A 26119-nucleotide genomic window follows, 5' to 3' on the forward strand; every position below is an offset into this window, starting at 1 on the left:
CATTCTATTTTCAATGTAGTCATTAATTTCCATGCGCAAATTGTCTTTGAATGGCTTGTTTATTGCAATATCAAGAGTCTGGAGATAGGCCGTCATTCCTACGGGAATCATTATCTGATCTATTTTTCTTTCGTGAAGAAATGTCTTCATGTCTTTAGCGCGGTGAGTGCTGGCTGCATCCCAGACTAGCAGACCTCTTTGGCTCCCTCGCATAACAAGCGGCAGCATTAAATCGACCCACTTCCTTATAACTGCTTGTGTGGCCCAGGCTTTTTCAGTTTCAAGAATAAAAATGCCCAAAACACATTCAATCTTTTCCTTCTTGCCCTTAGAAATGATTAAAGGTGGGATTTTAGTGCCATCCAGACAAATTGCCAAAATACAGGAAACACGTGCACTTCGTAAACAGTGGAGGGAATGTACACCAAGGAGGCACCCCGCTGTTCAATTGTTGTTTGAGATGATTGGCCCATAAACACTGCAGTTTCATCCATAGCAATCATGTTGGAAAGATTGTATTAAGAGAAGTCAGCATCATCAATAAAGGACTTGAATGCAAGTGCTCGCTTAATAACTTGAGTATCTTCCAACCTAAACAATGTTGTAGATCTTCTTAAAGACAGTTCACTTCGCTGAAGGAAATTATCCATCCAGTGTTGTGATGCTTTGAAGTCTTCGGGGGCTATGTCAAACTGTGGTGCCATTGCAAGGGCAAATTCTTGAATCTGAGCCCTATTCACAACCAAAGCCTTTGCACTCCTGTCAACAACCCATTCACAGATCAGGTCTTCCAGCTCGGAAAATAATGGTCGCCGACCTGATCCACACTTGCGCTTTTTAGCATTTCCCTTGTCCACTTGTTCAATGAGGTTACCATACTCTGCTCGCCATTTTCAGACCAATCGGATACTCAACATCTTCTCTTTGCAGAAAGCAGTAAGATTTTGGCCCCAAGAGTCTTCCACAATTCCTTTCTTGTACTCCACGGAGTAGCTTTTTCTTTGTGCTCTCATTTCTAGGGGTAAAAAAAAAGGAATTGGGCTATCAAGGTGGGGGGAGGGGATCACTCAAAATGACACAGGGGGATCAGAGGGGGGAATCAAAATGGCACAGGAGAATCAGAGGGGGGATTACCATTTTAGTAACCCCTTTTGATCCTCCTGTGTCATTTTGATTGTCCCCTCTGATCCTCCTGTGTCATTTTGATTGTCCCCTCTGATCCTCCTGTGTCATTTTGATTGCCCCCTCTGATCCTCCTGTGTCATTTTAAGTGATCCCCCTCCCCCCACCCTTGTGGCACTGAACACCTTCACCAGACATCCCCCCTACTTCTTTATCAGACATTTACCCCCTGGGGCCTACCTGGGTACTGTCACTGGGCTTGCTGGGGCCTGGATCTGGGCTGGAGCAGGGTCTGCCACTGACTGAGAACCTTCAGTCATCATGAAGGCGGCCGCGAGCATCAGGTAGTGTCACCAGAGACAGACCAGCACTCACCTCCTTCGCCACGTCCTGTCCGCTCTAATCCTCCTGTTCTTCTACATGCATCTGCGAAAGTCTCCTCCTCTCTCCCACCCCGCGCTCACCGTTCACTCCGACCTCTGCTCCACCTCACACAGCAGTGACGTCAGGACTCCGCGTAACGTCACTGGTTGCTAGACGCCAGTCGGGGTGGCCCTAGTGACCAGTTTACGGTAAATTAATTTTCATTCTGAGACAGAGCCCGGGGGCCTTATTTTTGGGGGATGCCTTATATCTCACTCAGAAGGAAACCTGTAAGTAGGTCTTATTTTCAGGGAAACACTGTAGAAGCTCATAATACACCATACCTTTCTGATCCCAAAAAACGCAGAGCATTGTCTTCTTTCTGAAGCGATTTGGCATTGCAGTCGATGTTGATGGTTGACCTGGATCAACCCATGATTTTGTGCATTTGGGATTCTCAAAATAAATGCACTTTTCATCACCAGTCACAATTCAATGCAAAAAAGACTTTCTTTCATGCCGTTGAAGCAACATTTTACTGATGACTTTTCGGTTTTCCAGTTGTCTTTTGTTCAGTTGATGTGGCACCCATTTTCCTTCCTTTAAAATCTTTCCCTTTGTTTGTAAATGATCAAAAATTATTTGCTGAGCAACATTTAATCTTTCTGCAAGTTGTTTTTGAGTTTGACATGCATCTTCATCCAATAATGCTTATAATTGTTGGTCTTCAAACTTTTCTGGTTGACCTGGACGTTCTTTGTCTTTCTCATCGAAATTGTCACTTTTAAAGAATTTAAACCAGCATTCACAAATATCTTGAGATAGAGCATGTTCACCATAAGCTTCCTGAAGTATATGATAACTTTTTCTTCAAAATAAAGTAATGAATTAAAACTTCCCACAAATGCTCTTTTTAGGGTATGAAATTCCACATTTTTAAGTGTAAAAATATCTATGATGTTAACACCTTCAGCAAATTTGACATATGAAGTTTTGAAGCTTGCTGTCAATACAACAAAATCACATACATATCAAATCGCATATATATCAACATATGTGTAACTCCATCTATTGAAAAAAATCTACATTATTAACTGGTACACCTAGTAAATGGTTAAATGCTAAGAATAGAGGGAAAGGAAGTGAATGTGGAGAGAAGCAGTGATATCACCCACCAGGAAGCCACAGCATTACTAATCACTTTGAGAACCACATGCCAGTAAATATTTTCCAGATCTCACAACCCCATAGCCCTGTGCTCAGTGGTCCTTCCACCAGCCCAGGCAGCTAAATGCCATCATCATGTCTCAGGTGAGGATTTCTGATGGTGGCAGCTAAGGCAGAATTTCAAAGCAAAACGAAAAGAGTCCTTTTTAATTTTTTGCTTCAAAATTGATTTGGGGAACCCATGACACAGGTAATACTGGGATAGGGGTAAAAAAAAAAAAAAAAAAGCTTTTCAAAAATCCAGGATCCAGGGTGAGAATATGAAAAGTGTGTTTAGACTGAGGGGAAAAGATGAGGGAGAAGAGATGGAGGGGGTAGGGAGAAGCAAAGAGATTGGAAGTCCTAGTATGTGACTGAGAAAGGTCACACTATGCTCTACCATCACAATTGGGCTGGGTCCTGGCATGCAGTTGGTGCTGGTTAAACTAACCCCCGATAAACTGAAAAAATTCGAAATTAGAAAAGACATGCATGTTGAATTCACAAGTAAAACTGGATGAAATGACAAGATTCAAAAGTTTCCTAGTGTCTAATCTGCTATGGGACCCACAAAATAGAAATGGATGTTGGGTATATCAAGGGAGGAAAAATAGCCCTATGAGAGGTCATTTTGAGAGTGAAAGGAGATTTTGGAAACTGGCTGGATTTTAAAACAGTAAGAGATTCTTTGATCATAAGAACTATCCTATTTTACAAAATAGTAGAAAATGTCCAAGTATAAATAAGTTTCTTTAAAAAACTTGTTATTTGACTGATACCTGCAAATGTCTGACATACTGTGAGGAGATAGCATCTTTTTATTAAAACGGAAAATTAAACTATTGTGCTCTTCTTGACTTGGATGCCCTTTACTAACTCCTCTATCTTTGTTAGGACTGCTAGGACTAGACAATGATTTTATTATTTTGGGGTAACATTTTCAAGCTAAGATGCTCTGCACATAAATGTGAGCTAATTTTTACTTGACTGATTCTAAAAAACATAGATGCCTTTAAATTTCTTTTTTGTAAAAATACACTTTTACTATTTTTAAATTTTGAGCAGGTTGTGTACATACAGATAGCTTCTATGTTACACTAGAGGCCTGGTGCACGAATTCATGCACCAATGGGGTCCCTCAGCCTGGCCTGTGGGATTGGGCCAAAACCAGCTCTCTGACATCCCCCAAGGGGTCCCGGATTGTGAGGGGGTGCAGGCCAGGCCAAGGGACCGCACCAGTGCACAATCGGGGGCAGGGAGGGACACGGGAGGTTGGCCAGCCAGTAAGGGACCACAGGAGGGCTCCAGGGCATGTCTGGCTCATCTCAGTCCCTATCAGCCAGACCCCAGCAGCAAGCTAACCTATAGGTCAAAGCATCTACCCCCTGGTGGTCAGTGCACATCATAGCAATTGGTTGACTGGGCAACTGTCTGCCCCTTGGTGGTCAGTGCATGTCATAGCAAGTGGTTGAGCAGCCTTAGCATATCATTAGCATACTGCGCTTTGATTGGTTGAACAAATGACCATATACTTAGCATATTATATAGAATCATTATATTATATAGAATCATTACATACTTCTTCATGTTACTAGAGTTGTATACTTAGGTGCATTAAATGCTGCATCCATATTGTTCATGTTAATGAAGTGTTATAATTTTAAGGAAAAATGATCTTACAGTTTTTAATATCCTGGGGTTTTGTTTGATTGAATCTATTATTGTCTTCACAAGGAATGTGAGTGAATAGGTTGATGTTCTGCAACTCCATTATGTTTCCTATGCAGAGGATGTTACCCAGTCTAACATCACTTCCCAGAGAGAGACAGAAGAGCAAAAATTATTTCCAAAGTTTATTGCAAGGATTATCCTAAAGTCCTTTGTGTTTTGCGCACTTGAAGAATGCAGAAACGGGAAATCCAGAAGCAGTAAAGACTTGCAAAGGAATCTTTACTTTCATATAAAAAGCATCTATTTTTAAATTTTAGGTTGCCTACTTAGCCTTCCTATTGAGGATATTTGTAACAAAAATAATTGTCAAATTTGCCAATGCAAAAAGCAAACAAAAAACAAACAACAAAGAATAATTTAAGTAATAATTTAAATACAAGGACCCTTAAAAAGTCCATTAAATATGTGTTATTTTACATAGACACACATATATATTTAATTTTGAGAATATCTCTCCTCCCACAGTTTTAATTTAAGAAAGAGTAAGGCAAAGGTATTCAAAGGGAAATAGTGGTAATATACTATACTAATGATTTCTCAATGTTCTACAAAGAGTAAATAAATAGAAAGTGATTTTTAAAGAAAAAAGTCAAAATAAAAGAAGATTCACTACCCAAAACTGCTCAGTCCAGAAAGAAAAAAAAGTCATAGTAAACTGTATGGGGATGAGTATTTTTTGTCATCATTTTGACTTAAACAGTAGATTAAGACTTTCCATCTCTACAAATTTATGCCTTAAATAGTCTCTGGAATTTTTTTTGATCATGCAGGGATGTTAAATATCAGGAGGGCTTCAATAATATTTAAATACATAACCACAGAATTTCAGGGTAAGAAGGCACCTTCAAAAGTACTTGTCAAAGTCCAATGTCCTCATTTTGCAGGTGTATAATAAAGTGCAGTGTCAGGAATGACTTAATCCAACACCATGCATATTAAGAGTTCTCATACTGACTGCTTGACTTTTAAAAATGTCTCTTTTAGGTGACTTCCCTGACAACTAATAATTAAGGAAATACAACAAGAAAGGAGAAAGTCTAGAGAGATGGAAAAGCCACAATTTTGCAGAAATATCCAGAGTCAATGAAAATGTATGTCCTTTATCAAACAGGGCTATCATTATGAGTAGAGGCTACATGGAATGTGGGAAATTCTGTAAATGCAGGCTTACTTACGTCCTCTGTGTAAATCAAATAGGAAAAAAAGTTCTTAATTAAAACACACAAAAAGAAGGTACCTAATCAATGCTGGTTCAACTCAAATGCCCCTGGCAACGATAGTATTGAGCGTCATTAGTCATAGTATCCTTGGAGCTGAAAAGCAGCCAGAAGCTGGTTTAGTCTGGGGGAAGGTGAGAGGGTCTTCTATTGATATTTTGAGTGGAATAATTTGGTAGGGGAGAGGGGAGACTGTCCTGTGCATTGTAGGATGTTTGGCAACCTCCCTGGCCTCTTAACCACTCCATACCCGTAGCACCTACCTTCCCAGTCATGACAATGTCTGAGCCAAAGTCACCCTGATTGACTTCAGTCTAATCCCCTCATTTAATCATTGAAGTTCAGCTTTCACAAATGCACTGGGTAGAGCTGGTTAATCAGTCTCAACTAAAACCACATTACAGAGTTCTTTATGTAAAACCAAGCTGACCTAGTTTCCCTTCGGTTCAATTTCGCATCAAAATGAATAAGGTCACTAGATCCTCCCTGAATGCAGGCTCTAAAATGGGCATATGAAACTAGCCTGACCCTACAACACCCTGTAAAGGGTCAGTCCTTTGACTAAATGAAATTCATGAGAGCCTAATACTTCCTGGAAACTGTTTATCCAAAGATTCAGAAAAACACCTCTATTTTTCTGAACTTACCCAATGGAGTAAATATAATATATACTTGCTTTTATTTGAGCAGATAAATTTGCTAAGACTCAAAACTCTACTAGATAAAGATAACTGACAATCCAGTCCCTGGTAAGTTGTTTATTTTCTTACCAGATGTAGTTTTATATTTATAAGGGAAAGTAAGATTTTAAAAAATGTTGAAGATCTAAAGGTCCATAAGACAAATTGATAGTTGGATGGCTGACCTACAATAAATTAAATTGCACTTAGGATGTCAGTATTTGGAGATTAGAACATTATTTTGAAAAATTCTAAAAACCTATAGCTCTCCTGTCCCTAAGGAATCACTGATTTTAAATTTACAAATTTACTACAGAGCATCCTTTCCATGTGGCCTTTGAAATAAAGAACAATATATTCTTTAATTTTGTTTTCTCTTTTTCCATATAGTGTTTATTTTAAGAGACTGAATTTACCAGCTTCATTTCAGTTTTCTATAGGCTTGGTTTCTCAAGCTGACTTTATTTTAAGGAAATTCAAACAGAGTTTACTTACCAGTTTTAGCTCTCTGCCTCAGTCTCTCCTATGCATTCTTGTGATTGCTCTTCTCATTTGGATATATTTTCTCTGCCTGAATATCCTGCTTTAAGTTATTTTATCTTGGATCAAAGAGAGGAAGAGAAATTCCTAATTCTCCTCAGAAAACTCATCTTCAGTCTTATATGCCTAGCTGTGACCTTTATATCTGTCATCATTCAAAGTCTGATTTCACTCACATTTTAAAATATGTAATCTCTCCAATGATTAGAGATTATAATGTGTTCCAAACACATCAATCATAGCCCATATATTCAAATAATACATCCAATTTTTAATATATCCTCCTCTATGCATTCTACCTTGATTCCACTCATGAGTCAAAGAAAGTGCTCAGTAGAGAAAATAAAATGACAAGCCCTTCACTCTGACTGCATTATCTATGGATACTTAATAACTATCCTTCAAATAACTATAAAGCAGTTGTGGAATTGAAACTGTGTAGTGAGGGAGGAAAAATTGTAGACAGAGTCCTGGGAGAGGGGCATTAGTTTCACCCAAATTGTCTTATACATAACTAGAGGCCCAGCGCGCAATTGAAACCTACATGAGATCGCCTGAAGGAAACTGGGGCCCCGTATTGCGTGGAGCTTGCGTTCCACAGGAACCTGCCTGATCCAGGGAGGGTTGGGGCCATTCACTGCAGGAAAGGCTCGATTTAAATGAAGCCCCAGCTTAGATAGGCACCGGCTGAGCCGTTTGCTGTTTTCGGAGGGTTTATTATCCCTTCTGGCTGTTTCCTTGGAAACCACAAACTCAAGATAGCAGTGGAATGCTGCATCCCCTTATCTGAAACCCTGCTTCTCTGGCACTGTGGGAGGCCAGGACCCACACCTGATTCACAGCGTCCCCCAGACCCCCTGACTATATCCCCTCCAGGGCCGCCCGAGCCACCACACCGGCTCAGGCAGGCCCCCCTGTCTCTGTCTCCATCTCCACTCTGGGCCTCATGTGAGCACGCAACCTCCTCCTGTCCTGTTGTGACCCGTTACAGCATCCCAGCCTAATTTGCATATTACCTCTTTATATATATACACTAGAGGCCCGGTGCACGAAATTCATGCACTGGAGGGGGGAGTGTCCCTCAGCCCAACCTGCACCCTCTCCAATCTGGGACCCCTCAGGGGATGTCCGACTGCCTGTGGGATCAGGCCTAAACAGGCAGTCAGACATCTGTTTCACAATCCGGGATTGCCGGCTCCCAACTGCTCGCCTGCCTGCCTGATTGTCCCTAACTGCTTCTGCCTGCCAGCCTGATCACCCCCTAACCATTCCCCTGCCAGCCTGATTGATGACTAACTGCTCCCCTGCTGGCCTGATCATCCCCAACACTCCCTCCCCTGACAGTCCGGTCACCCCCAAAAGCCTTCCCCTGCATATTCCCTCTTTATTAGATAGGGTTTTTTCTTTAACATATTGGACAGCCCTAACTGGTTTGGCTCAGTAGATGGAGCATCAGCCTGCAGACTCAAGGGTCCCAGGTTCGATTCCGGTCAAGGGCATGTACTTTGGTTGGGGCACATACCCAGTGGGGAGTGTGCAGGAGGCAGCTGATTTATGTTTCTCTCTCATAGATGTTTCTAGCTCTCTATCCCTTTCCCTTCCTCTCTGTAAAAAATCAATAAAATATATTTTTTAAAAAAACATATTGGACAGTGTACCTCCCGTGGTCTTGACAAACCAGTAAAAATGTAAATCCAAACTAAAAGTGTCATAAAATGAACTCCTTAAACAGGAATTTCATGAGACCTTGGAAAGGTGATATCATGTGGTTGTTTCTTCCTTTTTTCCTTCTCTTTCTTTTTCTTGATGTTTCATCTTTTGTCCTTTCTTTCTCTTCTCCTTTTATTCCTTTTCTGTCCTCTCTCTTAACTTTTCTGTTGGTAGAATTGTCAGTACTTGAATCTGTCTTGCTTCCAGAAGATGAAGAAGAGGGAAACACACCGTCATCTGAAGAAAAAGATGATCTGTGTTGGGATCGGTGGTGTTTCTGGTTTTGCTTTTTTCCTGGTTTGTTTGTCATTTCTGCCGGCCCCGGCATCTTCAGGACTTGTGCGTGGGCACTTCTTATTCATGTCTACAAATCCTCCCTGGCTTGGTGAAAACTGTAGGGGAAAAGGCCTTCCTGGGTGGGCTCAAGCCCTGCCCGAGGTGCTGAGGAACCAGGGTGGGGAGCACCCACCACCGCCCTTGCAGAGCCAACCTCTGGACCTCGGGGTACTCTCCAGTAATGTAACTGCAATGTCCCCGTTTGCCTTCAGAAATTAGTTGTAAGTTACTTCCGATGTGAAACCCTACCTCAGACATTTCCTTTGCAGTTTGTAAAGATTTTAAACAAAACCCATTTACCTCCCTAACCTGGTCAGAAGTTTCTACCCAATGGGAGAGGTTTGCTGGGCAGCTCTCCCAGATACCACTGTCCCCCCACCCCCATCTCCAATCACTTGGCTTGGGGCAAGGGAAGTTCCAAGGCGGACTCCCCTAGGCTGCCAGTGGGGCAGGATCACTCGCCCGGACGCAGGCGCTTCTAAGGCTGAGACCCTGAGGCTATGGTGTGTATGTGTGGGGGGGATCACCCCATGGGGGCGTAGGCGCTTTCGAGGCTGACACCCCAGGCTGCCGCTGGGAGGGGATTGCTGTGTGGGGGCCCGGCTGCCTCCCAGGCTGAGACCTGTGGCTGCCGCTAGGAGGGGATCACTCCGTGGGGGCGTGGGCACCTCCCAGCCTGACACCGCAGGCTGCAGGTGTGTGAGTGTGGGATCACTCTGTGGGGAGTGAATTTGTTTTTGTTTTTTATAAAGGGTCAGGAGGGCCTCTGGGCAGCATTCCATCAGGCCACTTATGCTGCCGGCTCTCAGCAGCAGCCCTCCCTGGGGCTGAGAGGACTGGGCACCACCATCTTGTGGCTATGGGTGCCACCATTTATATCATGGAGTGACGTTTAATTTGCATATTATTCTTTTATTAGATAGGATATAGATACAAAGTGATGTCAAAGGCATGTGACAGTTAACATCTATGGTTCTATTCCAGGCTGACCTTGACTCAAGGTTCAAGAAGTTTTGGATAGATTCCAGTGAAGTAAAACATAAGAATGCATTTTTTTTTTTTTATTGCCAACAAGTAAAACTGACTTTCTAATCTCTAAATGACATTTACTTTAGGTATTACTTAAAATTATTTTTACACAGCTACCTTATTTCTCTTGACATTCTGTTTTTAATATTGTTCAGATAAAATAACTATAGAGATTTTAATTCTATTTAAGCAAGGCCTTATTTTTAAAAAGGAGTATACTTTCCATGATAAATTCTAAATATGTCAATGGCCCTCTCTCTTAGATAAAGATATATGGTGACATCCTGGGTTAAGAAAACATAGAACACATATACATAAACCTTTCAGATTGCCATTGTTTCCCAGTAGATTGGGGTAGAGTCAGACACTACAGTCACCAAGTATTTGTAAAGCAAACAGTGCTTCAGAACTTCACTAATTATTAGAATTACATGGTATTAGAAATATTGAATAATTCTACCTATTATGATAGAAGTGGCAAATAGGTCTTTGTGTGTGTGTTCATTTTAAAGCAAGTAATAATCTCTTTAAGATTCTTAAATGTACATGAGGCAAGGGAAGGGGGACCAAAAAAGTAGTTTCTCTTAGAAATGTAGATAGTGCAACAGAAAATTACAATATTTTTATTCTAATCTTTCAACCCTGATACATACACAAGGTCAAGAGCAAGCTTAAAGCCTGGAAAAGGAAGAGATGAAATTCTGTTTCAAGAGGTAATCCTATGTGATTATATCCTAGAAGAAAAAGCAAATACTGTCTCTATAGAGCAGTTTTTTAATATCCTATCTAAGTAATATGCAAATTAACCATCACTCCGCTATATCCACAAGCCACGCCCACAAGCCATGCCCACCAGCCAATCAGGAGCAAATATGCAAATAAACCCAACCAAGATGGCTACGGCCACAGAGAGCAGGAGGGAGGCTTGGGTTTCCCTGGCAATGGAGGAAGCCAAGCTTTCCGCCTGCCCTTGCCGGCCTAGGCCTCCACTCAAGGCTACAAAGTTTCAATGATAGAAGATACATAAATCCAAACAGAAATGGCAGCAGCCACGGAGCTGGAAAGAGCAGGAGGCTAGGGTTTCCCCTGGCAATGGAGGAAGCCAAGCTTTCCGCACACCCTGGCCGGCCCAGGCCTCAGCTTAAGGCTACAAAGTTTCAATTATAGAAGGTACATAAATCCCAACAGAAATGGCTGCCGCCTCGGAGCAAGCAGAAGGCTTGGCTCCACTCCAGGCTACAAAGTTCCAGTTGTAGAAGATAAATAAACCCCAGATACCAGGGCCTCCACTTGGGTCGCCAGGGGGCGTGGCTGGCCTGCAAACCACCACAGGCCCCTCACCCAGGCCGCCCCACACCCCAAAGGAATCCCCACCCTGATCCGGGACACCCTTCAGGGCAAACCAGCTGGCCCCTACCCATGCACCAGGCCTCTATCCTATCTAATAAAAGAGTAATATGCAGATTGACCATCACTCCAACACACAAGATGGCTGCCCCCATGTGGACACAAGATGGCCACCACAAGATGGCCAGCAAGGGAGGGCAGTTGGGAGGGACCAGGCCTGCAAGGGAGGACAGTTGGGGACGATCAAGCCTGCAGAGGAGGGCAGTTAGGGGTGACCAGGCCTGCAGGGGATGGCAGTTGGGTGTGACCAGGCCTGCAGGGGAGGGCAGTTAGGGGCAAACAGGCTGGCAGGGGAGTGGTTAGGGGGTGATCAGGCTGGCAGGCAGAAGCGGTGAGGGGCAATCAGGAACTCAGGCAGGCAAGCAGTTGGGAGCCAGCAGTCCTGGATTGGAGAGGGTGCAGGCTGGGCTGAGGGACACCCCCCCCCAAATGCATGAATTTCGTGCACCAGGCCTCTAGTATACATATAAAACTAAGAAAGTAGTTTATTGTAATGATAAAATATCAATTACATATACTGCTTTACATTGTTTACAGATAAATTATCTATTACCTATTACATATGGAAGAAGAAAGGGAGGCAGGCAGGGAGGGAGGGTGGCAAAAGAGAAGAAAAACTCACAAGGATTTCATTACTTGGATAAACAAAAACAACATGGTAATCAAGTTGGAGAAGCCAAATCTCTGACCTTAACCCTTCCAAAAGAAATGTAACACTACAAGGAATTTCAGTTCTCTCCCCCTTAAAATAATTCAGCAAACCACTTAATCATTTCTAGATCTAAAAAATTGAACATTTCAATCTGAAAAATATTTCTTAATAAAATATTTCCAGACAAAAGACAATGAGTCATCTTGACTGAGAAACAAATGTTGAAAAAGTAGCAATTTGTGGCAAAGCCAGAGTCATTCAGAATAAAGGGCAATATTGTCAATCTCACCTTATAAAAAAAGGTGAGTATTTGCCCTGTAATATTAACATGTGGGTAACATAAAGAATTAAAATTGAAGGTCACAGTAGAAATATAACTTGATGAATCATTAGAAATCTGAAAATCACCCACACAATCCTCAAAGTTTAATGTCAAGCACAGAAAGTTTGGAAAGAAGATAAGCAAGTATTATGGCTAAGAAAAATCAGGAAAAAAATGAATAAAAGAAAAACAAGAAAATTCCGTATATTTATCCTTTTATGTTCTCTGTGAAGTGGTATGGAGGAAATTTGCTAAATGGTCATTTTCACACATCAACATGTTATCTTACCTATTGAGAAACAAGTTCGAAGGAAAGTAAAGTTTAAGAGGCATACATGCTGGGAAGCATTATTTCCCTTTTTTTGGGGGGGGGGGAGGGGAGAGGAACTCATATGAAAACAATATTTCCCTTTAATTCTGCGCCAAACCTTTTTTATACATTACCCTAGTGCTTTAAGAAGGAAATGACATATGTAATACTCTGGGTTGATTTACTAATTTATAAAGAATGAGAGAATATTTTACAGAACTGAGGTTAGCAAGTACTTTTTAGTTAAATTGAGTATCTTCAGTGAAGAAATCAACCTTTATCTAATTAGGTACATTAAGAGACCAGAAAGAAATCGATATATTTTGCAATCTCACTAGTCAGACAAAATAAAAACCATTTTGCCCCTTACAATCTTCATTTTAATCAGTGAAATTGATTGTATTATCAATAGAACTATGCTTCAAAGCACTTCATAGTTTAAAATTCATATGTACAGAGTGAAGATATTTTATAATAACTCAATAGTACCACAAAATGATGCAATGATGGGTTTAAAGGTAATTTCAGATAAGCATAAATTTCATTATGAAGAGTTTTTGTCAAAAAAATCCATCTAATTCAGAAAGAAGCTTCCTGGCCTATGCCATTTTGATGTAAAAGCTGTTAATTAATAAGTCTCAATTACTTGATTCTGCATGTGGTCTCCAACTTTCCTTTTAGTACCCAGAGGCTGTCTCCAGGCAAAGTTTCAGTTCATTATCAGTTCAAAAGGTTGCCCAGTTGTACCTTCTTAAGTGACAGTAAATACATTTCCGTCTGGTCTCATCATCTTTAGTGTCTGATGTTTTGCAACAGAGAGTTTTGAAATCATATTTTATGGCAGTGAAGCTGCTAGGGGAAATTTATTGACTTAACAATCTCATTCAACATCTGTCATGTGGAACTGTCCCCAGTACAAGGCAGATTAGTGAATGTGAGCTGCTTCAATTTGGCCCAACATTCTGGCTAAAGAATTTTCCATTACATGGGTGGGTGATATCAGCTGAGTTTGGAACCATTCAATTTATTCTGTGGTGGCAGGAGAGAACACAATAGTGGCTAGAACTGAATTTGAGTACTCTCTCTTCTATTGAAGTGTTCTGATGAAAGTAGCAATCTGAGATTATAAATTGTTATCACTCAATTTGTTTGCAAGCAGAACTAAGCATCTACCCTAGTGAGCTGTCTTTGGCAGCTGCCTCCATTGTAGATTCTTGTCCCAGTGAGATGGTAGCTGGAGCTCAATATAAGGAGACAAGTTGATAGTATGTGGGGTTTCTCACTGTGCAGTGACCCCTCGCTTCTATCACAACTTCCTCTCTCATGCACAGTCAACGACTAAGACCAGGGAATGTTTGGAATTCACTATTAAGTGGTATGCTGGGGTTCTTTCAATTCCAACAGTCTGCAGACTCCTATTACTTCCCATGTTCCACACAGAAATTGGGATACACTCAAGAATAAATTGGTTGAAAGAAAATAAAAATAAGATTATGTCTTTGGCACCTTAATATTTCCAAAAAAGCTCAAATTTTCAACAAATTATCTGGAAATTCATAGGTTTATGTTGAAAATAAACAGAGCTTTAAACTTGCTATATAGTCAGGAAAAGCAAAGCAAAGAAATGGCAATAATTTCCTACACTTGAAAACAGAATTTATCATTTCAGAGGACAGCAAATTGTGATAAATTATAGGTAGATTAACTTGATATTCTACAAAGAATCTTGTTTAAATTAAAATGCATAAATGTGAAATTATAATACAAGAGGAAAATTATTATATTATAGCATTAGATCAATTTTGATGAATGTAAGTTACATGTATCATATGTGAAATTTATTTTAACTATTGGCATTTTTGTCATATAAGAATATATTACTCATAAAGCTTTTCTCATGACCCTATACTTTATCTAAAATGTTACATTAAACTTCTAAAATGTAGTGACATGCAAGCAATAGGTATTTAATAAGTGTTTTGTTGATAATGGAAATATGCTTTCTTAACAGGAATTTCCATTTCTGTTATATGTGGAATTAGTTAAAACAACCCTGTATTTAATTTAAATTGAGAACTATATTGTATTCCATTAAATACAAATAATTTCCTCTAATTATAATTTTCAATAATATCAGTGCTTTCTAAAATTTTTTAATTTATTAAAATCATGTCACAAAGTATATACAAATAAACAGAAAATATTTTCTTCCCTGCTTCATAAATAAACATTATAGTTAAGCATGAGTAAGTATTTATGTTGAACTTTTTCAAGGCTATATATGGACTTCAGATCCAGTTAGAGTTAATATTAGATTTTAAGTAACCCAAATTTTAGAATTTGAAGTACCCTTTAAAGTACTTGATCCAAATGCCTGATCTTATACATTAAGAAACTGCAACCTGGAGAGAGGAAACAACTTGCTAAGGGTTATACAGCCAATATGTGGCTTACATTTCATAAGTATAGATATCATTTATATTTTCAAGGACAAGGTAGTTATCATTTTCAAACTAAAACTTAAAAATAGTATATCACCTTATTGATAAGACTATTTTATTATAGATTATCCAATGTGGTTATCTTACAAATAAATATCTAAAGTTTTCTTTGAAATGATTTGTGAAGTTTTATATTATATGAGTATTTATTTTTACATTTTTTCCAAATATCTAAAAAACGCATTGACAACCTTCCATTACACTTCCTCCAAAATATAGGATATACTAGAGGAAGATAGTACATCTTTTTAACACACATACACACACAAAAAAATATGAATGAATAACAAAGCCTTAAATAACTTGATAACTTCTAACTAGTGTTGCTCAATCTAGGGGATATCATTTCTATATTAATATGAGAACAATAGATCTTTTTTCAAATGTACTAATAAACCAAATCTAAAATAGTACATCTCTTCAAAGGAAAACAGTACTGTAGAAGTAAGAATACAACACCTATCTGATACATCCAACCAGTGACTTCGTGATGTCTTTATAGAGAGTAAGTCTTGAATAATATTATCAGTATTAGAAAAAAAATTTTAAACGCACAACATTGAAATACTTCAAAATATTATTCTGGAAATTGAAAATATATAAGAATTTATTTTTATCATGCAAAAATTGACCTATTCTATTACTCAGGATATTCCATTAAATGGACATTTTCTTGCACATACTATATTTGTAGAGCTATAAATGATATACAGCCATTTATCAAAATATCAAAGAATTTCTTATATGTTTACTTACCTGTTCAGAAAAGAGGTCATTGTTATCTTCCAGATATTTACTGAAAGGGTTGGGTTCATAGACTTCCTCCTCTTTTTTCAATAATATTTTGGATTTTACAAGTACTGGGCGAATTACTCCAGGTTTAGTCTTCATGAGCATCAAATAATTTTTAAATAGAAAAATAAACACCATTAAAATAAATGTGTATTATTAAGTCATTCAAATGTTTTCACAAAATTTATGATTTTTTAAATTTTAAAATAATTTTTCAAATACAGAAAAAGAGCTAGAAATTAAATGATTTTAACTAATGTAACTTCAGTTTTCAGTTAACTGTTACAGCAATCAACTCAAAGATTCACTGCCATGATGTTCAAAATGCAAAATCTTCATTTATCTAACCAAACATATTCTTTATTTCCTTGCCAGTGCATTCAGTTAGTAACCATTCACATGACAAATAATTATTGAGAGCATCCTTGGTGCTAGGCAGCATTCTCATTCTGGGCATGGTAGGACAGACGAATTAGGCACATTCCCCAAGCCCATAACAATTTTTCATTTCTGGAAACTACACTCCCTTCATGTCCCCAAATCCACAGAGCTCGGCCTCTAGAAACCATGTTCCTTTTATGTATGATGAAACCAGGGATGGCCTTCTGACCTAAGTCGGTGGACAGTGGGTAGCAAACAGATATTCTCTCCCAAGAATGTGGAATAGGCATTTAAACAGCTCTGTGGTCACTTTGGGAGGTTGAAATTATAATATGTCAATTTGGAAACCATGGGAAAGCCCTAATCTGTATTAAAACAGATATAATTTAGATCAAGAAAGATAAAGCAAAGTGCTTAAAGAGGGGGCCCAGAGAGCAGAGACATTTGAGGGCCTTCCAGAATAAATTCTGAAATATTCCTAGGGCCCAGCTGCATTTCTTGTCTTGAGGCTCCCGAAGACTTTCCCCTTCTTTTACACTAGACTCCCCCCGCTTTTTTCAAAGTCGTTTACTTCTGTAATTTGCCATTAAAAAGTTGTAGCTAATAGACCAATCATTCAAGATTCATAAACTTGTACCCAATGTCAGTTTGATGGAATAGGGAGAGAGAGAAATCTAGTTTGGGGCAATTTCAAAATGATGTTTCCCAAACACCAAAATCTTGTTACAGTGTAAAATGTCACAAAATGATTGATAAGTTTGCAAAACCATCCCAAACAATAATTCAATAAAAAGTTGTGACTCTCTTTCTGTTTAAGCATTTTGCTGTAATTCTTCTTCTCCACCCCATTTCCTTTCGGAAAACAGTAAATTAGCTCTCCTCAGTCAATGCTGATGCTCACAAGTTAAGCCTTCAGGGACTACATCTATCTCTCTGCTCTATAAACTGCCTGAAATATTTTGAGTCTTGAATAAATGTCGCTCTGCAATACTTTTTTAAATCGATATTTTCCCAGTTGTCTTTTATATTTATGCCAACTTGGGAAATACAAATTGAGAAAAGTCTCTCTGTTTTTGTTTGTTTGTTTGTTTGTTTTTTCAGGCTGAGAAATATCTCCCACTTAAGAAACTCTAATTTCTCTCAAGGGGGAAAAATGAGAAGTAACATCCAATTATGCATGAGGTCACACAGTTGAGTGTGATATGAGAGGAATATCCCTCCAGTAAACGCAATAGAAGAACACAGCCCAGGCAGTTTCTGATTTCTATAGCCACCTGTCATAAGGGAGATGCCCAATGTCTGAGTCATGATCCTAAATTGTCCAGATTTCCTTTCTCTCTTTTCCACTTGTCTTTCTATTTCATTTCTCCTTCCTTCTACTTCTACTCCTGTGCCTCTTCCTTCTCTCCTGCTCTTTCATGATGCAGGAAATCCATACAACAATATCCATACTCAGGGCCTACTAAAACCAACAAGGAGCTTTACTAGTAAGAGCTAAACTTGATGGCAGTATACAGAAAGATGAGAGCAAAGAGATGAAATCTGACCAGGAGCACTTGATATGCTAAAAGAATGTCTCTGCCAGAAAACATAACCACTGGTCCCTGAATTACTAGTAGGCAGATATTTTGGGTGATCCTAGCCTGGAACCTTTCACTCACATCATCTCTCTTGGGATCATCATCCTCCAGGGTGAGACCAGAGAAGAACTCTTCTGGTTGGTTGGATATTAAGCACCTCAGTATCAGACTCAGTTACTGATGCTTCATCTTATTTCTATACCAGCCTTCATGCTCCTTAGTTCCTATAAATTTCCTGGATTTCATGGTTGTCTGACAACTTGATAATGATTCTATTCCGATTTCTTCTACTTTACCAGATTTACCACATGCTCTCCTCTTGAACTCTGTCCAGAAACTTGGTTTGCCTGAAGTCTCGCAGTTTTACTCATTCTACTTTGCTTACTTGGTTTTGATATGGTTGCCCTGAATCCTAGATTATACTTAACACCTCTTTTTCTAGTCTTAATTTTCTCCTGCACTATAACTTGTTGCCACTCAGTAGTCAGTATTTCATAGACATGGAGATTGACTCTAGAAAAAAAGAAGACTAGACATAGTTTGCCTTTGACATTGTTCCCACTTCCCTCTCGCCCCTTCACTCTCCACTCGAGCACACACTATGACAGTCCCTCCTTTGGGAGTTTGCATTTGCTTGTCCGGAACTCTTTTCTCCCTTTCCAGGATCGAAATCCCCACCTGTTCCTCTTATCTGCCTTATTATTTTTCAATTATACTTATCACAATCTAACATCAGTTCATGTTTATTGTATTGCTTTCTCCACTAGAATGTATGCTCTGTGAGGACAGAGATCATTGTTTTGTTCACTTTTGTATCTCCAATACCTAGAATCATGTCTGAAACTTAGGAGATACTAAATAAATATTGGAGGAATGGATAAATTAATTGGCAGGCAAAAGCTGGCTGTATACTGGCTATAACCCAAGATGGATGGTTGCCAGCTTGAGGTCTCCCATTATTTTTCCTGAATTTAATTTTTGATTACAGCATAACCCAGGAAGGGGAAACAGAAGATCCACACTTCTTTCGCAGGATAGAGGATCCACACTGCCTTTCACAAATAGAAGACCAGAAGAAGGAAAGTGGGTTAGTGACTCCACACTCAAAGATAAGAGTAAAAGACAGAAGTTATCATCTCTGGTGGATATAAGAAGTCAAACAACAGTGAGGTACCGTCTCACACCTGTCAGAATGGCAATCATCAACAAGTCAACAAATGACAAGTCCTGGCAAGGATGCAGAGAAAAAGGAACCCTCGTGTGCTGCTGGTGGGAATGCAGACTGGTGCAGCCACTGTGGAGAACAGTATGGAGTTTCCTCAAAAAACTAAAAATGGAACTCCCATTTGACCCAGTGATCCCACTTCTAGGAATATATCCCAAGAAACTAGAAACATCAATCAGAAAGGATATATGCACCCCTATGTTCATAGCAGCACAATTTACAATAGCTAAGATTTGGAAACATCCTAAGTGCCCATCAGCAGATGAGTGGATTAAAAAACTGTAGTACATCTACACAATGGAATACTATGCTTCTGTAAAAAGGAAGGAACTCCTACCATTTGCAACAGCATGGATGAACCTGGAGAGCATTATGTTAAGCGAAATAAGTCAGTCAGAGAAAGATAAATATCACATGATCTCACTCATTTGTGGAATATAATGAACAACATAAACTGATGAACAAAAACATATCCAAAGACAGAGAAGCATCAATCAGACCATCAAACCTCAGAGGGAAGGCAAGGGAGGGTGGGAGTAAGGGGGAGAGATCAATGGACACAGACACTAGGGGGGTGAGGGCACGAGTGGAGGGAGGGGGAGGGCAATGGAGGGATAAAGATACATACTAGTATGTAATACCTTAATCAATAAAGAAAAAAAATAAGAACTCAAGGCCAGAGAACACTTCTTTAGGGATTTAACCCTCTCCATTAAAAAAAAAAAAATTATTTGCCCCCTGTTTGTTTATGGTAATAAGTAATAAAACTTGAAACCAAAAGATAATACTGTCATCTTTTTTTGAGAATTCAAAAGTAAAGTGGAACTCAGGAGATCATATCTAACTCTATTGGAAGTCTTGAGGGAGAAGAGAAAAAGTTCAAGAGATAGAGTATGTGGAGTCCCTAGGGGCTGTGGGCAGGTTTTAATGGCCTGTGAGGCACTGATTTGAGTCTGCTATTCATTTGTGTTTATAACTCATCAAGTATACACTTATACTTCAACATTGCTACTCAGGCCACTGTAAAAAGAGAGATTGTTTCTGCCCTGTGGAACTTGTACTCATAATTCTATGACAAGTTAGTACTGCCTCTGGCTAGAGAACAAAGTTGAAAATTAACTGCCAGTATTGACCTAGAAAGTCCATTACTAATATTTTTAAATAATGGCTTCTTAGAGTATCATCTTTCTTAAATTAGTAACTTCAACTAGTACTAAAGTTTTTAATTGCCTTTGACTATAGTACTAAGCTCTGAGGTTGTTGTAATGAGGGAACAAAATAATTAAAAATAGGATCCAAATTTTTAAGGGCTTATTTTTATCCTTGTGGTGAAATACGATGTGTAATAAAACACAGAAAATAGAAAATTCTGTGAGCCTGGCTAGGAATTCTACCAATTCAATAGATCCAAAGAGTCTCTGAAAGTGCCATCATTGTTTCTTTTACCATCTGCTTCAGTCTTGTCTTTATTTTCTGGTGTTATTTATATTTTTAAGAGTTACTGTGGCAACAAGCTCATAGAAACCAAGACACATTCTACCAGTCAAGATTGTTTACAAAAACATTATTCTCTAAGTTATATAGCTGATCTACTCATTCAATTAATAAATGTTTATTAGCTTTAACTATTTTTAAATAAACAATATTATATGCTTGAAGCAAATTCTTAACCATTTTTTGGTTAAGAAATATCTCAAAGAAATATCTCAAATTTTAAAACACTACATTTTAAGACTTTGCGGGCAGGGGACAACAAAAGACAAAAACAGATTTTATACCACCCATTAGCCATGGGACTGTTGACATGGCATTAGATATCTGTACTTCAGTTTTTTTCATCAGAATAATGAAAATAATAATTTCTGCCATACTAAATGATATGAAAATCTAATGAGATAATATATTTGACAGAACTTTGTAAAGAAAAACAAAAAACAGCATAAAAAGAATTTGAAAAAAAATTTTTTTTCTATTTTCACATTTATAATACAGTGTTAATGCTAAATGATCTACATAATAGTACCTACCTGATGTGGTTTTCTTTCCCCTCAAAAAAACACTTATAATTACTATGGTAGTTGTACAAAAATAAACATACATAAAATTTCAATAATTACAAGCCACATCCCATGGCTCAAGAAACATTTTGTAGAATGTACACAAGACAGATGGGCTGGATTGAAATATTTCAATGGTTAGAGAAAAGACAATGGCATGACTCAAATCTGAGGAGGCGTGTATGATAAATGCCGTAGCATTTAAGTATGTTGTGTCAAGGAAAAACTGGTCAAGGACAAACTGCCTTTTAGCTTAAAGAAAACATCAGTTCTACACAAAAGCTTTCAGGGCCACATTTTCTGAACAACAGAGACTCAAGAGCCCTCAGAAGGATGAGTCATGCACCACTAAAGCAGGATACATCAGCTGGCATTCAAAACTGGGAACAAAGTTTCTGCAAGTTTAAGCACTCTTCTCTATGGTGTTCCAGGAAACTGCATTTGCTTTTGCCAGTATATGGCCATGTGACTTAATTTTCAAATCTATTTTTTGTGTACTCTCTAGATTCAGTATTCCATCATGAGTTACGATGAACATTTTTTAATGGCATGAAATTTCAAAAGCAAAAGCCCAATGTCATCTAAACCACACTCCCCTACCTTCCTCCGAGGAAGACTGGCACTTTCCCCGTCTTGTAGAGCCCAACCTGTTTTCTTATCCAGAGAAAAGAGATCCCTCGGCCTCTGTTAATATTGTGATGACTCAGCTCAGGAATTAGGAAAGCATGTGAAGTTTCAACCTAGATCCCCCTTTCTTTTGCTCCATTTCTTATTCTAGGGAAGCACCATCTACAGGTGCAAAACCTCAACACTCTATTGACCCTACCCAGTCTTCTCTTCTGTAAGTGATCACATCTTTGCAGGCAATGTTAAAATGCTAGCTCCACACAGATGTCCAATGAATGTCACACTTTCATAGAAGCCCAGTTTCCCAACTTCTTCAACCTTTTCTTATTCCCCTCCAATTATCTAAAATGCACAATTCCTTTTGAAAGTCACACAGAACAAAGATGACCACTAACACTGTGATCTTAGATAATCTATTTATCTGTAAATTGGCCAATCATATCACCTCAGAGATAATATTTTAGAGATTTTGTGTACAATAATTACTCCTCCCATGTGAACAGGGCTACATTAGCAACATCACGTGTTAAGATACGTGAGCCTTAAAATAACTCCTTTACGTTGACAGAGGAATTATACCAAATTCTATTTTATAGATGGGTATTTCTAATACACTCATCACTAAGTTTCTTTCCAGTTTTGATGTACTGTGATATTGTTTAATGGAAACAAAAATAAACTGAGGCACAGATTGGTGAATTAATTTCATAGGGGCCCTCAAATTATTCTCCCTGAGCCTGCTATTAAATAATTTGGCTTCCAGAATAAAGATGAAAATATATTTTAAGAGTAAGGGTCAGGTCATTTTTTTTTCCTTTCCAATGTTGAATTGGCACATTGACCATGTAAAAAAGCAAATACATTAGCCAAATTAAAAAGAAAAAAATTATGAAAAAGCAATATATCCTTAAAAAGCCAATCCTCAAAAGCAAAATGGCTTCTGTATTAAGCATTTGCTGCCACAGTAATTTATCATATATTTTCATTTCAACCAGTTTATTTCATTTCTCATTTAAAACAGAAGTCAAATAAGTTTAACTACTTAATTTATACAAAACATACATCATTTACTTAATTTTAATTATAATCTATCACAAGATCCCAGTAATTTTGTTTTTCTGTGCTACACATACAAGTATATACATATATAAACAAAAAAAATATGCATTATCAGAACTACCTCTTATATGGCATCTATATGTGTGTGTGTATATATACATACATATATATATATATATATATATATATATATATATATATATATATATAGTTTTGTTTTTCAAAAGCATTCTTATTTAATTTATTCAAAGATTAATCCTGAAGAGAATTCATGATGGCAAAATATTGGAAATTCATTCATAAAAGTGAATACAATTATAATATTATTCATAAATTATATTACTTAAAAGTAAAAATATTATAAATCTTTAAAAGCAAATGTCATATAACATCACTCCATGCAATTATTTCTAATCTATTTTATTCTCAGGTAATCTAAATACAGGGTTAATGTCATGAAATGAAGTCAAAGTGATTGGACTGAATAATTATATCAATGCAGGAGATGTTCTTTTTTTTACGTGATAAGCTTACTTGATAATAAACCCTTCACAAACCTATCTATATCTCTAGGGGATATGAGTATTAAAATTCAATTTAAATCTTGGTTAAGAAATTCTGTGAACTTTTTAGAGAAAAAGTCTAAAGTAAATGCAAAGGAATTATCATCAGTCAGTCAAAGCAATGCTTTTGTTTTTCCCCTAGAGAACACAATGAAAAATTTATGGAATTATTTTATTATGCAGGAAAATGTTTATATATTATATTTACTATGGGTTGTTTTTACTATGTACCATTTGTGAAGTCATTATGTATATTTGCCTCTTTGAAATAGTTTCTTAAAATATTAAGCCAAGAACTATCTCATATATGTCAGTATGATAATATATATAGCCCCCAAATAAATATTTGCATATAAATATATATATTTAACCATTCAATATCTAAAATCTGTATTTATTACTCTATTGAGTATAAATATATATGAAAATATTAAAAATATTATTGATTTTCAACATTACTCTCAAGCAATAAGTTTATTATTATTTGAAATATTAAAATAGTTGTGGTAATATTTCCATATCTAAAGTGGGAAACTGTTCATCTTCATTACATGATTGCAGTGCTTGTTTCTATGGCAATGCCTTCACTTCACTGTGTTAGTAATGATAGACTCACAGCACTAGAAAGGCTTGGAAAGTATGTAATAAAATGCTCTCTTTGCTCAATTAGGAGTTTGAGGCACAGACTCATAGATTCATGACTTATCTACTGTTAGTCCAGTAGTTAGAGTCAGAGCAGGAAGTATAATATAGGTATTTTGGCCCCTATTCCAGCATTATCCTATATAATAAAGAGGTAATATGCAAATTGACCATCACACCCTCACACAAGATGGCCGCCTCCATGTAGTCACAAGATGGCCACCCCCATGTGGTCACAAGATGGCCACCACAAGATGGCTGGCAGGGGAGGGCAGTTGTGGGCTATAAGGCCAGCAGGGAAGGGCAGTTAGGGGTGACCAGGCCTGCAGGGGAGGGCAGTTAGGGGCAACCAGGCCTGCAGGGGAAGGCAGTTGGGGGCAATCGGGCTGGCAGAGGAGCAGTTAGGCATCGATCAGGCTGGCAGGAGAGTGGTTAGGAGCTGATCAGGCTGGCAGGCAGAAGTGCTTAGGGGAAATCAGGCAGGCAGGCAGGTGAGCTGTTGAGAACCAGCAGTCCCAGATTGTGAGAGGGATGTCCAACTGCTGGTTTAGGCCCAATCCCACAGCGGTCCCAGACTGGAGAGGATGCAGGCTGGGCTGAGGGACAACCCCTCCCCTCCAGTGCAAGAATTTCATGCATCAGGCCTCTAGTTTTAACTATATTATACTACCTTCCACTATTCTAAACCAATTGACATTAAAATTTCACACACTACACACACACACACACACACACACACACACACACACACACACACATGCAAACACATTATATATATACTAGAGACCCAGTGCATGAAATTCGTGCATGGGGGGGGGGGGTGGTTTCCTTAGCCCGGCCTGCACACTCCGGGGATGTCTGACTGCCAGTTTAGGCCCGATCCCTCTTGCAATCTGAGACGCTGCATGCACCAGTGACCATACTTTTCATACTGGTGAAAGGCTTCTTGCTGTTGTATGGGCAGCTACATTTTTTGTCCTAGTTATAAAAAGTAGTACATAACATGATCCTTCTGGGGCAGTAGTACCATTTTCCCCATTTTGTGGTTGAAAAAACTGAACAGAGAGAAGTTCAGTACTTGGCTTTCTCACACAGTTTAAGTGTCAAAATCAGGGCTGATCACACCAGAGTCCATGTATGCCATCACTGTATTATCCTGTTTTTACAATGTTAGAGTAGCCTTGCCAGGTTTTAATTTTTAAATCTAAGAGACTGTTCCCAATATATAGAGTAGGGTGCCTAGGCCTGGCCAGTGATAAGGGCCGATTCCTGGTGGCAACCAGTGGGCAGGGTGATTGGGGGGCCCCCACTGGCATTTGTCTTGGCTGATAGCCTGGTACCACCTGCAGGACGACCCTGCCCCCCCCCCCCCCCGATCGCCTCTGCCGGTCAGCTCCCTCAGCTCCTTCACTGAGCATCTGCTCCCTGGTGGTCAGTGTGCATCATAGCAACCGGTAGTTCCACTGTTTGGTTGATTTGCATATTAGAGTTTTATTATATAGGATACATATCCTATATAATAAAAGGGTAATATGCAAATTGACCCTAACATCAGAACAACCAGGAATGACCAGTTTCTATGACACACACTGACCACCAGGGGGCAGATGCTCAATGCAGGAGGTGCCCCTGGTGGTCAGTGCACTCCCACAGGAGGAGCTCCGCTCAGCCACAGCCAGGTTGATGGCTGTGAGCACAGCGGTAGTGGCAGGAGCCTCTCCTGCCTCCTTGGCAGTGCTAAGCTGACAGTCGGATATCCCCCAAGGGCTCCCAGGCTGCCAAAGGGATGTCTGACTACCAGCTTAGGGCCAATCCCGCAGGGAGCTGGCCTAAGCTGGCAGGTGGACATCCCCTGAGGGGTCCCAGACTGCCAGAGGGCACAGGCTGGGCTGAGGGACCCCCTCCAGTGCATGAATTTTAGTGCACTGGGCCTCTAGTGTGTGTGTGTGTGTGTGTGTGTGTGTGTGTATCCTATCTAATAAAAGAGTAATATGCAAATTAACCATCACTCCGCAACAAAAATGGCGGCACCCATAGCCACAAGTTGGCAGCACCCAGTCCTCTCAG

At 39.0% G+C, this 26119-nt stretch overlaps 1 protein-coding gene across 31 annotated transcripts in view; it reads right to left on the reverse strand.

The window, feature by feature from the left end:
- The window catches only part of MLIP (muscular LMNA interacting protein), a 262050-nt gene that overhangs the window by 45686 nt on the left and 190245 nt on the right, over positions 1-26119 (reverse strand). For 28 of the 31 annotated variants that reach the window (XM_080666525.1, XM_080666519.1, XM_080666535.1 and 25 more), the window contains one exon: positions 15883-16011. The exons of the other annotated variants lie outside the window; for them this stretch is intronic. In XM_080666525.1, the coding sequence (XP_080522651.1) occupies positions 15883-16011 (129 nt within the window). The remainder of the gene's footprint in view (positions 1-15882; positions 16012-26119) is intronic. 31 annotated transcript variants of the gene reach the window in all.

This window comes from Plecotus auritus (genome assembly GCF_963455305.1).
Source record: "Plecotus auritus genome assembly, chromosome: 4".
Taxonomy (NCBI): Eukaryota; Metazoa; Chordata; class Mammalia; order Chiroptera; family Vespertilionidae; genus Plecotus; species Plecotus auritus.